This window comes from Triticum aestivum, chromosome 2D (genome assembly GCF_018294505.1).
Source record: "Triticum aestivum cultivar Chinese Spring chromosome 2D, IWGSC CS RefSeq v2.1, whole genome shotgun sequence".
NCBI lineage: Eukaryota > Viridiplantae > Streptophyta > Magnoliopsida > Poales > Poaceae > Triticum > Triticum aestivum.
Window position 1 is genome coordinate 407,485,988 of NC_057799.1, and position 13,024 is coordinate 407,499,011.

Genomic DNA, 13,024 nt, shown 5'->3' on the forward strand with positions numbered 1-13,024 from the left:
CGCCGACTCCTCCCCCTCTCCATCGCCGGCGACGAGCCGTGCTCGCGCCCCGGCCAGATCCGATCGGTGAGCTCGAGCGTTGACCTCTCCCCGAACCCTAATTTTTCTCCAAGTCATGATTTTCCTTCAGCATATGCTCAAGTTCCTCAGTGCGTAACTTCTTGCATGTAGCTCCGATTCACGCGTGTTATATGTCAAATTGTTCTTCTCGTGATGCTCTACATTTTGTTCAATTGAACCATGTTCATTAGAGGTCATCTTGATGCCCAAATCTCTGTTGTAAGAGGGCTAGTTGCTGTTATCTGCTGGTTCTTAGCAGAACTTGGAGATTTGTCATTTTTGTATCTTTAATTCTGTGCATCTTATGGGCATGAGCTCTACATATGTTTTGAAGTATGCCATGCCATATTTCCAAGGGTGTATGCCATGTATTTTTGTGATCTCTGTGGTGACTAGCACAAGCATGCAAAGTAGGCTCCGTAATGTTTCTGATTTCAGGGACAGTGATTTCTCCAAGTCCTTGTCTGCTGTTATTTTGTTGCCATGTAAACTTGATGCTAAAGAGAGATCCATGCATATTTTGGAGATGTTCATTAAGGATGTTTTGTAACTATAGTTGTAATTGATCCATTCCTGCCCTTGTTTGCAATTATGGAGTGCGATAGCATGACTCAATCTTGCTCTACTTTTGCTATAAAATATTTCTGACAGATTCTTCACATGACATGCATTTTTGCCAAGCTTATGGTAGTTGATCCATTCATGTTATGCTTGTGTTCTTGCCATGGATAGCTTCATAAACATGCCATCTTTCTGTAGGTGTGCTTGGTTTGTTATGCATTGCTCTGTAGTGAGTGCATCAAGCTCTCAAAGAGGCCTTCATATTATTATTTCTGCCATGCTCTGTTTTCTGCTAAGTCTGAAACCTGATAACGAAACTTGCTATGTTTACATGCTTGCCATCATATCTTCTGGTCATTTTTATCTTATAGTCAGTAAGGGACTTTTGTCATATGCATTTAGTAGAACACTGCCATGCCTTGTTTTGCTATGTTAAGTTCCTGTAGCATGTTGATTGTGTGCTCTGAGTATTGCTACCTGATGCTGTTTTCTGCCATGTCCAGTTTTTCACCGTCTGTGAACCTGTTATCTTTTGCACTTTTGCCATGATTGTTTGAGCTTGATATGTTGTGAACTAGCCGTAGCTCAGTGTTCATCTTTTGTCAAGCATCTCCTGTAGATTACTGTCATATGCTTTGTTGCCATGTTGGAATGCTGTAGCATTATTTATTGTTGCATTTTAAGTGCTATCATGCTGTTAATCGCAGATTCGTGTCATTCTTGTTTTGCCCGCCATTTGCAAACCGTGCATCCGTTTCCGGTGAACTTTATATCGATTTTGACCGAAATCATCTCATCTTTCCAGTGGCATGCTTGGTTTGCCAAGTTACTGCCTTGTTCATCATTTTCCTTCCGGAGCACGCATATGCATCGCATATCATATCTCGCATATCATACATGCTTTGCATTATGTTGCTTGTGCGTTTCTCGTGGTTGATTGTGGTTCCGTTTGTTTGTGCTCTTGTCTTTGGGTAGAGCTGGGAGACGAGTTCGTGAACGAGGAACCTGTTGAGTACGCTTACGAGGATCAAGCTTTCGACAACTCTGAGAACCTTGCAGGCAAGATGACCACCCCTCGAAATCACTTCTATCTTTGCTTTGCTAGTTGTTCGCTCTATTGCCATGCTGCGCTACCTATCACTTGCTATATCATGCCTCCCATATTGCCATGTCAGTCTCTAACCATCCTTTCCTAGCAAACCGTTGTTTGGTAAGTTACCGCTTTTGCTCAGCCCCTCTTATAGCGTTGCTAGTTGCAGGTGAAGTTGAAGTTGTTCCATGTTGGAACATGGATATGTTGGGATATCACAATATCTCTTATTTAATTAATGCATCTATATTTATTTGGTAAAGGGTGGAAGGCTCGGCCTTATGCCTGGTGTTTTGTTCCACTCTTGCCACCCTAGTTACTGATATACCGGGATTATGTTCCTTGAGTTTGCGTTCCTTACGCGGTCGGGTGATTTATGGGACCCCCTTGACAGTTCGCCTTGAATAAAACTCCTCCAGCAAGGCCCAACCTTGGCTTTACCATTTGCGACCTATGCCTTTTTCCCCCGGGTTTTCTAGAGCCCGAGGGTCATCTTTATTTTAAACCCCCGGGCCAGTGCTCCTCTGAGTATTGGTCCAAACTGTCAGTCGCCGGTGGCCACCAGGGGCAACTCTGGGCTGGCCTATCGGAAGTTTGGACAATCCGGTGTGCCCTGAGAACGAGATATGTGCAGCTCCTATCGGGATTTGTCGGCACATTCGGGCGGCTTTGCTGGTCTTGTTTTACCATTGTCGAGATGTCTTGTAAACCGGGATTCCGAGACTGATCGGGTCTTTCCGGGAGAAGGTCCTTCGTTGACCGCGAGAGCTTATGATGGGCTAAGTTGGGACACCTCTGCAGGGTATTATCTTTCGAAAGTCGTGTCCGCGGTTATGAGGTAGATGGGAATTTGTTAATGTCCGGTTGTAGAGAACTTGTCACTTGACCCAATTAAAATACATCAACTGCGTGTGTAGCCGTGATGGTCTCTTCTCGGCGGAGTCCGGGAAGTGAACACGGTCTGAGTTATGTATGACATAAGTAGGTGTTCAGGATCACTTCTTGGTCATTGCTAGATGACGACCGCTCCGTTGCTTCTCTTCTCGCTCTCTCTTGCGTATGTTAGCCACCATATATGCTTATTGCCGCTGCAGCTCCACCTCATTACACCATCCTTTCCTACAAGCTTAAATAGTCTTGATCTCGCGGGTGTGAGATTGCTGAGTCCTCGTGACTCACAGATTCTACCAAAACAGTTGCAGGTGCCGACGATGCCAGTGCAGATGATGGGGTCGATCTCAAGTGGGAGTTCGACGAGGAACGTGGTCGTTACTATGTGTCTTTTCCTGATGATCAGTAGTGGAGCCCAGTTGGGACGATCGGGGATCTAGCATTTGGGGTTATCTTATTTTCATCTGGTTTTTGACCGTAGTCGGTCTATATGTTTGTATTTTGGATGATGTATGAATTATATTTATGTACTGTGTGAAGTGGCGATTGTAAGCCAACTCTTTATCCCATTCTTGTTCATTACATGGGATTGTGTGAAGATGACCCTTCTTGCGACAAAACCACTATGCGGTTATGCCTCTAAGTCGTGCCTCGACACGTGGGAGATATAGCCGCATCGTGGGCGTTACAAGCTGCCCATAGGACAGTAGGCCCAGTTTACCATATATGCGGGACAGATCGCTTTACACGGAGATCCAACGACCAGCAACATCCAGATCGCAAAAACGGACGGCCGAAAACACAAATCGCTGTGAGGGCTCGCTTTAGGTGCGGTTATACTGTCCTTAATTTATCATTTTGGCGTGTTTTGAGAAGAAAAAACTATTCAGACTCATTCCCCACCCACTTCCCCATTTCAGGGGTTCTCATCCCATCCTATTCACCTCCAAATGTGTGAGGAACAAATATAGACTTTCCATCATTTCTCAAATATTGTTGATGACTCCTCGCCATCGCTGACTATCCGATTTCGACTGTCCATCACCGCTCGACATCGGCCTTCATTGTGCATTGCCTTCATTTTTTTGTCATCTTCCGTTCACCATCGCCAACAATCGTCGCTTGCCGCCGTCCGCCATTGTGATTATTTTTATTTCATTGGAAAAGGAAATAGACAGAGAGGATTTGGTTGGAATACCATGTAAAAAAGAGGGCCTCAAATAGAGAATGAGAACCCCAAATGGTGTTTAGCGTAGCCGCAAAAAACAACAAATGGTGTTTAGCGAATAATGTGAGGTTATGTTTTTCTTTGAGAAATTGGTTTTTTTTTGTTTTTTGGGCTGGGCTTGACTTATGTTTTTTTTGGACAAGTTTGGACATATGGTTGAAGTTTCTCTAAAATCGCACATTGTACCAGGCCGACTGTCAGCAGATTGCAGAGATGGCACATTTCCGGCCCAACAATAGCGGCGACTGTGCAGCCTAAGCTCACATGTAACTCCTCATCAAATCAGTAGCACAGGCCATTACGGTGTACTCGATGTCTTGTTTCAAGCTCCCAAGGGGTTTATGTAATCATATAAAATCCATCATACGGAAATTTTGGTGGGGCTAAACAAGGACAGCGCAAACCAGCCCGGGTCTCATGGGACGTGATGACACGACCGAAAAAATGGGAGGACTCGGCTTTAAAGATCTTGAAGTTTTTAACCTGGCCCTCTTGGCAAGACAATCATGGTGGTTGATGCAAGAGTCAGACACGCTGAGTGCGAGGATCTTGAAGGCGTCCTACTATCCCAACAGCAGCATTCTTGATGCGGAGCTAGGGTCCAGGCCATCCCAGATATGGAGGGCGATACTCGAGGGACGTGACTTGCTGAAACGTGGCTTAATCAAGCGGATTAGTAATGGCCAGAGTACAAATATTTGGACCGACAACTGGATTCCTAAGGAGACAGCACCGAGACCGATCACCAGCCTTGTTGCGAACCCACTTGTAATGGTGTCTGAATTACTGTTGCCAGCCACGGCGACATGGAATGAACAACTGGTGCGGTCGGTGTTCTTACCGATAGATGCGGAGGCGATCTTGAAGTTACCCACATGCACTAACAACACGGAGGACTTCTGGGCCTGGTATCCGGACAGAAAGGGCAAGTTGTCGGTTGCTTCGGCTTATAAATTCTTGATCAAAACTAAGTTGCATCGGGAAGAATGGTTAGAGGGGAGAGGAGGATCATCTAATGTCCAGAGGGACGAAAAATGATGGAGCTCGCTGTGGAAAATGAAAGTACCATTAAAGATAAGAATCTTTTTGTGGCGACTTGCACACCACTCTCTCCCTACGACTGATGTTCTCAAGCGGCGCAACATGTCAGTTCAGAATATATGCCCATTGTGCGGTTGTCTTGACTCTTGGAGACATGCCCTAGTATCATGCACCATGTCCAGGTGTATTTGGGCGTTGTCTGATGACGAGCTTGTCTCCCGTATGACAGCTAACGAGGAGCCCAATGCAAGGTTATGGCTATTTCAGCTTAGTGATGAGATGGATCATGACAATTTTACTCGGATGGCTGTCACACTTTGGTCGGTTTGGTCCGTGAGAAGAAAGGCAGTTTATGAATCTATCTTCCAAAGTCCCCAACAAACTATCTACTTTGTGGAGAATTTTATCGCAAAGCTGGGACAGATTTCTAGCAGTCGAGTGCGCCATGAAGCAAGAGCTGCTTCAACAATCCCTCCAGAACGGTGGTTACCTCCACCCGCAGGTTGTGTGAAAATAGATGGTGATGGAGCAGTCGCTAGATCACGCCGTGGAGGAGCTGTGGCGACCCTGTGTAGAGACCAATCAGGACTTTACTTGGGTTCTTCGGTTGTGGTCTTCCAAGGAATTAATGATCCACTGATTCTGGAAACGTATGCTTATCGAGAAGCTCTAGCTCTTGCGGAGGATCTCGCCGTGCAAAATATTTTGGTGGCCTCAGACTGTCAAGAAGTGGTGAACAACATCAACAAAGGGACATGAGGTCCTAATGCTGCCATAGTACATGAAATATCGGGCTAATTTTTTTTCAATAATACATTTTTTATAAAATTTGGAAAATAATATACGGTCTTGAGAAATTACACAAATAATACGGCGTCGGCTTCCTATAAGCCGACTGGTGCTAGTCGGCCAGCGGCAATCCGAATAGGGCCCAGTCGGCCACCAGTAAGCCGATTAGTGGCTGGGCCACCCGACGCACGGCCAGTCGGCCAGGTTGCATGCAGTCGGCCGAGGGGAGGCCGACAGGCCGGCCTATCGGCTTCAGGTAAGCCGATAAGTGGCTGAATGGATGGGGTGCTGCGTGTGTGATCGATGGATGGCTGCGTACGTGGGCTGATTGATTCCAGTATTGTATGTGTGGGCTGATTGATTTCAGTATTGCATGGCCATGCATGCACGTGCAGATGCATGACAAAACCACCTACGATGCGTACTAGCACAGGATCATGACTTGGTACAGCACTACAGCCAGTGCGTACGCGCATGACCTGGCCGGGTTGTACGTGGTCCAGGACCTGGTGTAGTGGTGTATATACAATACATCGAATATGTGTACACCGACCGGCCGCATATGCATACGCGAGTACCCGAATACCCGTATGCCTGACTAACCCATGGACTCGCACATATATAATACTGAAATCAATCAGCCCACGCATGCCCACGCAGCCATCCATCGATCACACACGCAGCACCCCATCCATCCAGCCACTTATCGGCTTACCAGAAGCCGATTGGCCGGCCTATCGGCCTCTCCTTGGCCGACTGCATCCAACCTGGCCGACTGGCCGTGCGTCGGGTGGCCCAGCCACTAATCGGCTTACCGGTGGCCGACTGGGCCCTACTCGGCTTACCACTGGCCGACTGGCTCCAGTCGGCATACAGGAGGCCGACGCCGTATTATTTATGTAATTTCTCAAAACCGTATATTATTTTTCAAATTTTATAAAAAATTGTATTATTTAAAAAAAATAGCAAATATCGGCTCGTCGTAATAGTTTTACTTCTAGTGCTTTCACTCATGAACGTAGAAACTTTAATTTTGAGGCTCACAAACTCGCCAAGTTCACTTGTAATTTTGGTGTTGGTCGGCATATTTGGTTGGACAATCCTCATGACCCAAACCTTATACCTATGACCTTTGCTTTTGGTTGAATAAAGATGGTGAGTTTCTTTAAAAAAAAAACTCACATGTAACTGTACACTGCTTTCCCTCATCAGACCCCCCCAAAAAAAAAATGTACACTGCTACTACGGCGTCACGGTTGGCTCGCGCGGAACGCCGCGGCAGAGCACACGAGATGGCGGCGGCTCTTCTCCGAGCAGCTCGTGCCTCGCGGCACCTCGCGCTCCCCCGCTCTATAGCATCTAGCCCTAGCCAACTATCCTCCTCCTCCTCCTGCACCGCCTCCGCGGCGGAGACGCCGTCCCCTGCCGCCGCTGCGCCGGCCATCCCGGCAGACGTTGAAGACGCGGTCGTCGTCGTAGCCGAGGAGGACGACTTGAGGAGCCACATCTTCCGGCTGCGGCTGGCGAAGCGGAGCGCGACGGAGGCGCTCGAGAAGTGGGCCGGCAAGGGCCGCGCCGCCCCCGCGCCGGAGCTCCGCCGCATCGCCCGCGACCTCAGCCGCGCCCGCCGCTACAAGCACGCGCTCGAGGTTCGCGCACTCCCAGATCCCTGATCTCCTCTGATTGCGCTGCGTCGTTGGGGCAAGGGTTTCGTGCAGCGATTCGGTACAGATTTAAGTTATTATCTATGCAACGCAGTGCTACGATCTGTTTCTTCTTTGGTGATGAAATGTTGCCGATGTTTGATTTCTGTAGTTGAATTTTTTAGGTAGCCAATTTTTCTGTATGGAGATAGAAAGGAGTGGTTTTTTAACTGAGTTGTACTGCTGTTTAATAATTCTAATTAGGGATGGCCTATTTCCAAATTCCATGTCGCCTATTTCACGTTGGAATGTTGACCCTTTATCCGGCAGAAATAGGGTAGGTGCATATTTCAGAAATGTGTGCCACTTTCGGTTTAGGAATGTGTAAAGTTGCACACGATTTTTTGTGCAATTTGGCCAGCTTATAAGAAATATAGCCAATCTTTTATATAAAGTCTCCTTTCAAGTTATGCATCATTCTAGGAGTAGCATTTATGTTCTTTAGTGATCTTGGTTTGCAATTGCTGATTGGAATGGAGGCATAGAAACTCATGTAGTACTGAGTCATGAGGAGCTGTAACATGTAGTTTAGGGTCTTAATACTAGAAAGCTAGTTATTGTCAGATAAACATTTATCTCATGCACATGCTCTGCCATCTTATTGCCTAGTTAGTTAATCCATCTTTTTTGGATTTAACTACATGACGATCACTTTATCTTACTTGTTTGCAAACTCAGTGTGCCGAATGGATATCTGTTCTTGAGATGTTAGATTGAGCAGTTTTAACATGGTCCCTCTTACCTCCTCTTTTCACATGAGAGGTAAGAGTATATAATAGATCTGAGCCGTTGATTTCATTAAGTAGTGGGTCTTTATATTAGAAGAGTTTGTCCGTCCATGAAAGAGCTAGGCATTGAAATTTCACCTCGCTAAAGCTCAAAGCACGTATCTAAACAGTTCATTCTCTCTCTGCCCCATTGCATTGCTTGCTTATTCTGATACCTACAAAATTCTTACGAAAGGATCGAACAATTTTACACTGGCTGCTTTATTTCTCCTTCAAGAAAAACAAGGGAACAAAGGGCGAGAGCATTAGTTCTTAACTTTGGGTTTTGCAGGTAGCAGAGTGGATGAAGACACATCATGAGTCTGATTTATCTGAGAACGACTATGGGGTGCGCATTGACTTGATTACAAAAGTTTTTGGCGCTACTGCAGCCGAAGATTTTTTTGAGAAGCTTCCACCTGCAGCCAAATCACTCGAAGCATATACTGCACTCCTCCATTCATATGCTCGATCAAAGATGATAGACAAAGCCGAGAGGCTGTTTCAGAGAATGAAGGATGCAGACCTACCTATTGATGTCCTGGTCTACAATGAAATGATGACCTTGTATATTTCTGTCGGCGAGCTTGATAAGGTTCCAACTCTTGCTGAGGAATTGAAGAGGCAAAATGTTTCTCCAGACCTATTCACATACAACCTCCGGATCAGCGCGTCGGTTGCATCCATGGACCTAGAGGTCTTCAGAGGAATTCTTGATGAGATGTCAAAAGATCCGAACTCCAACGAAGGATGGACACTGTACCGAAACCTCGCCAGTATCTACGTCGATGCCAGCCAGCTTGTTAGCTCGGGGAATTCGCTGGTGGAAGCGGAGGTGAAGATTAGCCAGAGGGAGTGGATAACCTACGATCTCCTCGTCATCTTGCAGACCGGTCTGGGCAACCTGGACAGGGTAAAGGACATATGGAAATCGATGCAGATGACCGCCCAGAGGATGACCAGCCGGAACTACGTCTGCGTGCTCTCCGCCTATCTGATGTGCGGGCAGTTGAAGGATGCCGCGGAGGTCGTCGACCAGTGGCAGCGATCGAAAGTCCCAGAGTTCGACATCTCCGCCTGCAACAGGCTGTTTGATGCTCTTCTCGCTGTCGGCTTCACTGACACTGCGGATAGCTTTAGAGAGCTGATGTTGCAGAAGAGCTGTATACTGTCGAACAGGGCAAGTGCGTGCTCCTGAGTGGCATGTTATGCCCTCTGTCGACAACAGCTGCTGCTGCTGAGTTTTGGTACGAGAATAATGGACTCTGGAACAGTTTATGCTTTATTTTGGCAAATACAATCTGACTATATTGTCAGGTCCAGCGCCGCATTATCGAAAGAACTATATTTTCAGGTCCAGCGTAACTAAGAGCATGCATGATTTTGCCACATGTGTGGCAGCGGTGTATGTTTATTGGTTGCTCCGCTGCCATAACCGAGCCATGTCACATTTGTACTCCTAGTAGCAGTTTGGCAGTTTTGCAAGCTTTGCTAAGCTGCGGCGACATTTTCTCGTGACGTGCCACGGTTCAACAGGAAAGGTGTGACGAAGTTGAGCAAGGAACGAACGTGCCTCAGGTGCCAACTACCCAGGTACTGTACGGCTAAATCTGAAGTTGGTAACTGACCGCACCCGTGTCATCCTGTGGCGCTCACGATCTGAGTGGCATATGATCGGTACAACTGCTCCACCCGGGGTAGGCGACATCACCTGATCGATCACACTTCAGCATGTTGTTCTCACGCTCCGCATCGTCGGCCAGGTGTTGCATGCACCGGCGAGACATGATTGTCCATGCCATATGAAAAACCAGTCGCGATCTAGATGAGCTTGTTTAAGGATTTCTTGGCGTCATTGGGCAATCCTCAGCTACCACACCCACCATTTTCCAAAAAACTGGAATGATACGTACTGTATTCTACAATTATGGCAAATTGTATGACATTTACGGTCGACACGATTATTAATAATCGCATCGCATTCAGTGTGATGGCAAAATCAGTAGTCAAAGCAGATCAATCTAGATGTAGAAACGTGAAGGGGGGCCTGTGGTGCATACAAGAGCAAAAGGCAAGTGTCCACTCGTCAGAAAATTTCTGCCCAAGAAAGAAAGAAAAGGTAGGTGCGAATTTCCCTCGGGATTTTAGGCGCCGCCGCCGCCGCTAACGTAGCCGCACGCCACACCGCCAGGCTCCAGCTGAGCTCTCTCTCTTGTAGAGCAGACCACCGCCTCACCTGCCAATTCTATGGTTGCGGTGATGGAGGTGCGTCCACACCTCCTCCTTGTCCTTCTTTGCCTCCTTGGCGCCGGCGCCGGCGCGGGGATGGCGCAGTCTTTGCCGCCGGCGCCGGTGCCGCAGTCCGGGGTGGCGGCGGCGCCGAGGCCCACGCCGTTCGGGCGCACCATGTCGACGGTCATCACCGTCGCCATCAGCGTCTTCTTCTTCCTGCTCTTCTTCTGCGCCTACATCAACCAGTGCCGCCTCGCCGAGAACGCCGCGCCGCAGGGGGCCAACGCCGCCGCGGCCGGGGCCGGGGCGTCCAGGAGGGGGAAGCGCGGGCTGGACCCGGCGGTGGTGGCCACGTTCCCGATCATGCAGTACAGGGAGATCAAGGAGCACAAGATCGGCAGGGGCGTGCTGGAGTGCGCCGTGTGCCTCACGGCGTTCGAGGAGGCCGACGACCTCCGGCTGCTGCCGCACTGCTCGCACGCCTTCCACCCCGAGTGCATCGACCCCTGGCTCGAGGCGCGGATCACGTGCCCGCTGTGCCGCGCCAACCTCGAGAAGCCGCCGCCGCCCGCCGTGGCGCCCCCGTCGCCCGAGCAGGTGGCGCGGCATCAGCCCTCGCCATCGCCGTCGCCGCCGCACGCCGTGGCGATACCGGTGCGGGAAGAGGAGGAGGAGGAGAGCGACGAGGACGACAGGAAGGAGGAGGCGATGGAGCTGGAGATGCTGCGCAGCGAGCGGCGGGCGGCGAGGCTGCCGAGATCGCACTCGACGGGGCACTCGCTCTTCGCGGCGTCTGCCGCCGCCGCCGAGCGGAGCGACCACGAGAGGTTCACGCTGCGGCTGCCGCACCACGTGAGGGAGCAGGTGCTGAGGTCGCGCCGCCTGCGCCACGCCACCAGCCTGATCGACTTCGCCGGAGCGAGCCCCGAGGGGAGCGTGCGCGGAGGCCGGCCCGCGGGCGGCAGCAGACACGGCGGGCGGCGGTGGCAGGCGTTCCTGGCGAGGACGATGTCGTGGGCCCGAGGGGGAGGCGACGGGTCGGTGCGGAAGGGGTGGGACGGGTCCACTCGGAGGGGAAGGGACGACGCCGAGTCGAGCAGAAAGGGGGCCGCTTCGCCGGCGGCGGCGCGGCCATGATGAACTCCACACCGCCACCGGAACTGCAGTGCAGAGCTTGACTGTAAAAAATGCGTGTAATTTGATTTGCTTAATTTTTTAGTTGAGATATGGATAAATTTAATTTTTCGTGTTTTTAGCTAGGAATATGAATGTTTGCGTGTGCTCTCGTGAGGCTGAAGTTTTTTCTCGTTTCTTTGACTCTGGCGAAGTGAAACGTTTTGTTCGATGTGTGGATTCCTCCATAGGATAAAAAGCTTTGGCGAGGGGCAAGAATCGGAATGTTCACTTTTGGACTTTGTTCGCCGGCCTTTTAGTTGAAAAAGAATTCTATGAGACCAGGTCTCACGCGACACCCATACTGATGGATAACACGTGGCATTCACAAAGCACACTTGACCCACCCCCCATTTAAAATCAGGGAGAGAGAGATTAGATGCTTTGTGATTTATAAATGCCACGTGTCATTCATCAGAGCGGGCCTCACCTGCTAACCATGAGACCTGGTCTTATATAATTTTTTTCCTCGTTTCGCTTACAGATGAGATGACAGCCTCCCCTTTTGTCAAGAGATCAATTTTTGTTTAGTATGACTAATAATACAACTTTGGTTAAGAGACGGTGTTAGTGGGAGGAGCATTTGCATTTGCAAATCTCATTCTCGTGGCCGGCGAGGTGCAAGCGTGAGCCGTAAGGCAGAGCAGATTGCGCCGCTGGTGTGGTGATGGATGCCTCTTTAATCATTCCCGGTTTGTCCATCGTTCTTTGCGAGATTCCTGTTTTGGTTGGGCGTCGGTCGATCTTCCCTTTTTCTTCTTTTTTCCACTCCACTGTCTCCCTCATGGTCAATTTATTAGTAGTACTCCTGTGAATTGGAAGGAGGATTCATTCATGTGTAAAACAACTTGGGGGAGGCTCTTGTGCTTAAGAAATCAGCGGATAGGTTTGGCAGTACTGAAAAAAATATATGAGCGGATAAGAACGTGGCGTGGTTACCACGGGCACCGCCGCGTCCTGACCTGCGTACCGGCTGCGTCTGTGCTAGTAGTAGGAGGATCTAGCAGAGGGACCGAGCCGTGTGTTGTGGTCGTGGAGCGGTGCCGTGGTGGAAGACCCAAGGCGAAGGCGGCAACGGAAACGCACCACACGAGAAGCAACTAGATCATGCATTGCTCGTGAAGAACAGGGTGTATGTGTACGTAACCAAATGCGTTTCTGTAGCCGTCGCATCAGTGGCGAAGCCAGGAGTTCAAAGTTGTGATGTCAATCTAAAGTTGTGATGTCAAATGTAAATACTTAAGTGAAATTTTAATGATTTTTTGCTTGATCTATACTAATATATACATGTCTTGCCAAAATGTTGTGTAGTCACACGATAATTCATCCGGAGCCCGGGCTCAGCTGCTCCCGGTCAGTAAAAAATTCAAAACAAATACTAGAAAAATTGAAAAAATTCTAATTTTTTTTGTGTGGTAGATAATTTGATGCGTGAGGTCCGCATCAAATTTCAACTCATTTGGATATTTGAGTAGGTCTCGACAAAAAA

The 13,024-nt window shown here is 48.9% G+C and overlaps 2 protein-coding genes across 2 annotated transcripts; both read left to right on the forward strand.

The window, feature by feature from the left end:
- The first annotated feature begins 6,868 nt into the window (after positions 1 to 6,868).
- LOC123053455 (pentatricopeptide repeat-containing protein At5g09450, mitochondrial) lies at positions 6,869 to 9,615 on the forward strand. Its single transcript, XM_044476936.1, has 2 exons — positions 6,869 to 7,309; positions 8,423 to 9,615. The coding sequence occupies exons 1-2, from the start codon at positions 6,890 to 6,892 to the stop codon at positions 9,326 to 9,328; spliced, it is 1,326 nt and encodes a 441-aa protein (XP_044332871.1). The 5' UTR covers positions 6,869 to 6,889; the 3' UTR covers positions 9,329 to 9,615.
- Positions 9,616 to 9,817: 202 nt separating this feature from the next.
- On the forward strand, positions 9,818 to 11,674 carry LOC123053456 (E3 ubiquitin-protein ligase ATL6-like). The gene has a single exon (XM_044476937.1). The coding sequence runs from the start codon at positions 10,378 to 10,380 to the stop codon at positions 11,497 to 11,499; it is 1,122 nt and encodes a 373-aa protein (XP_044332872.1). The 5' UTR covers positions 9,818 to 10,377; the 3' UTR covers positions 11,500 to 11,674.
- The last annotated feature ends 1,350 nt before the right edge of the window (positions 11,675 to 13,024 follow it).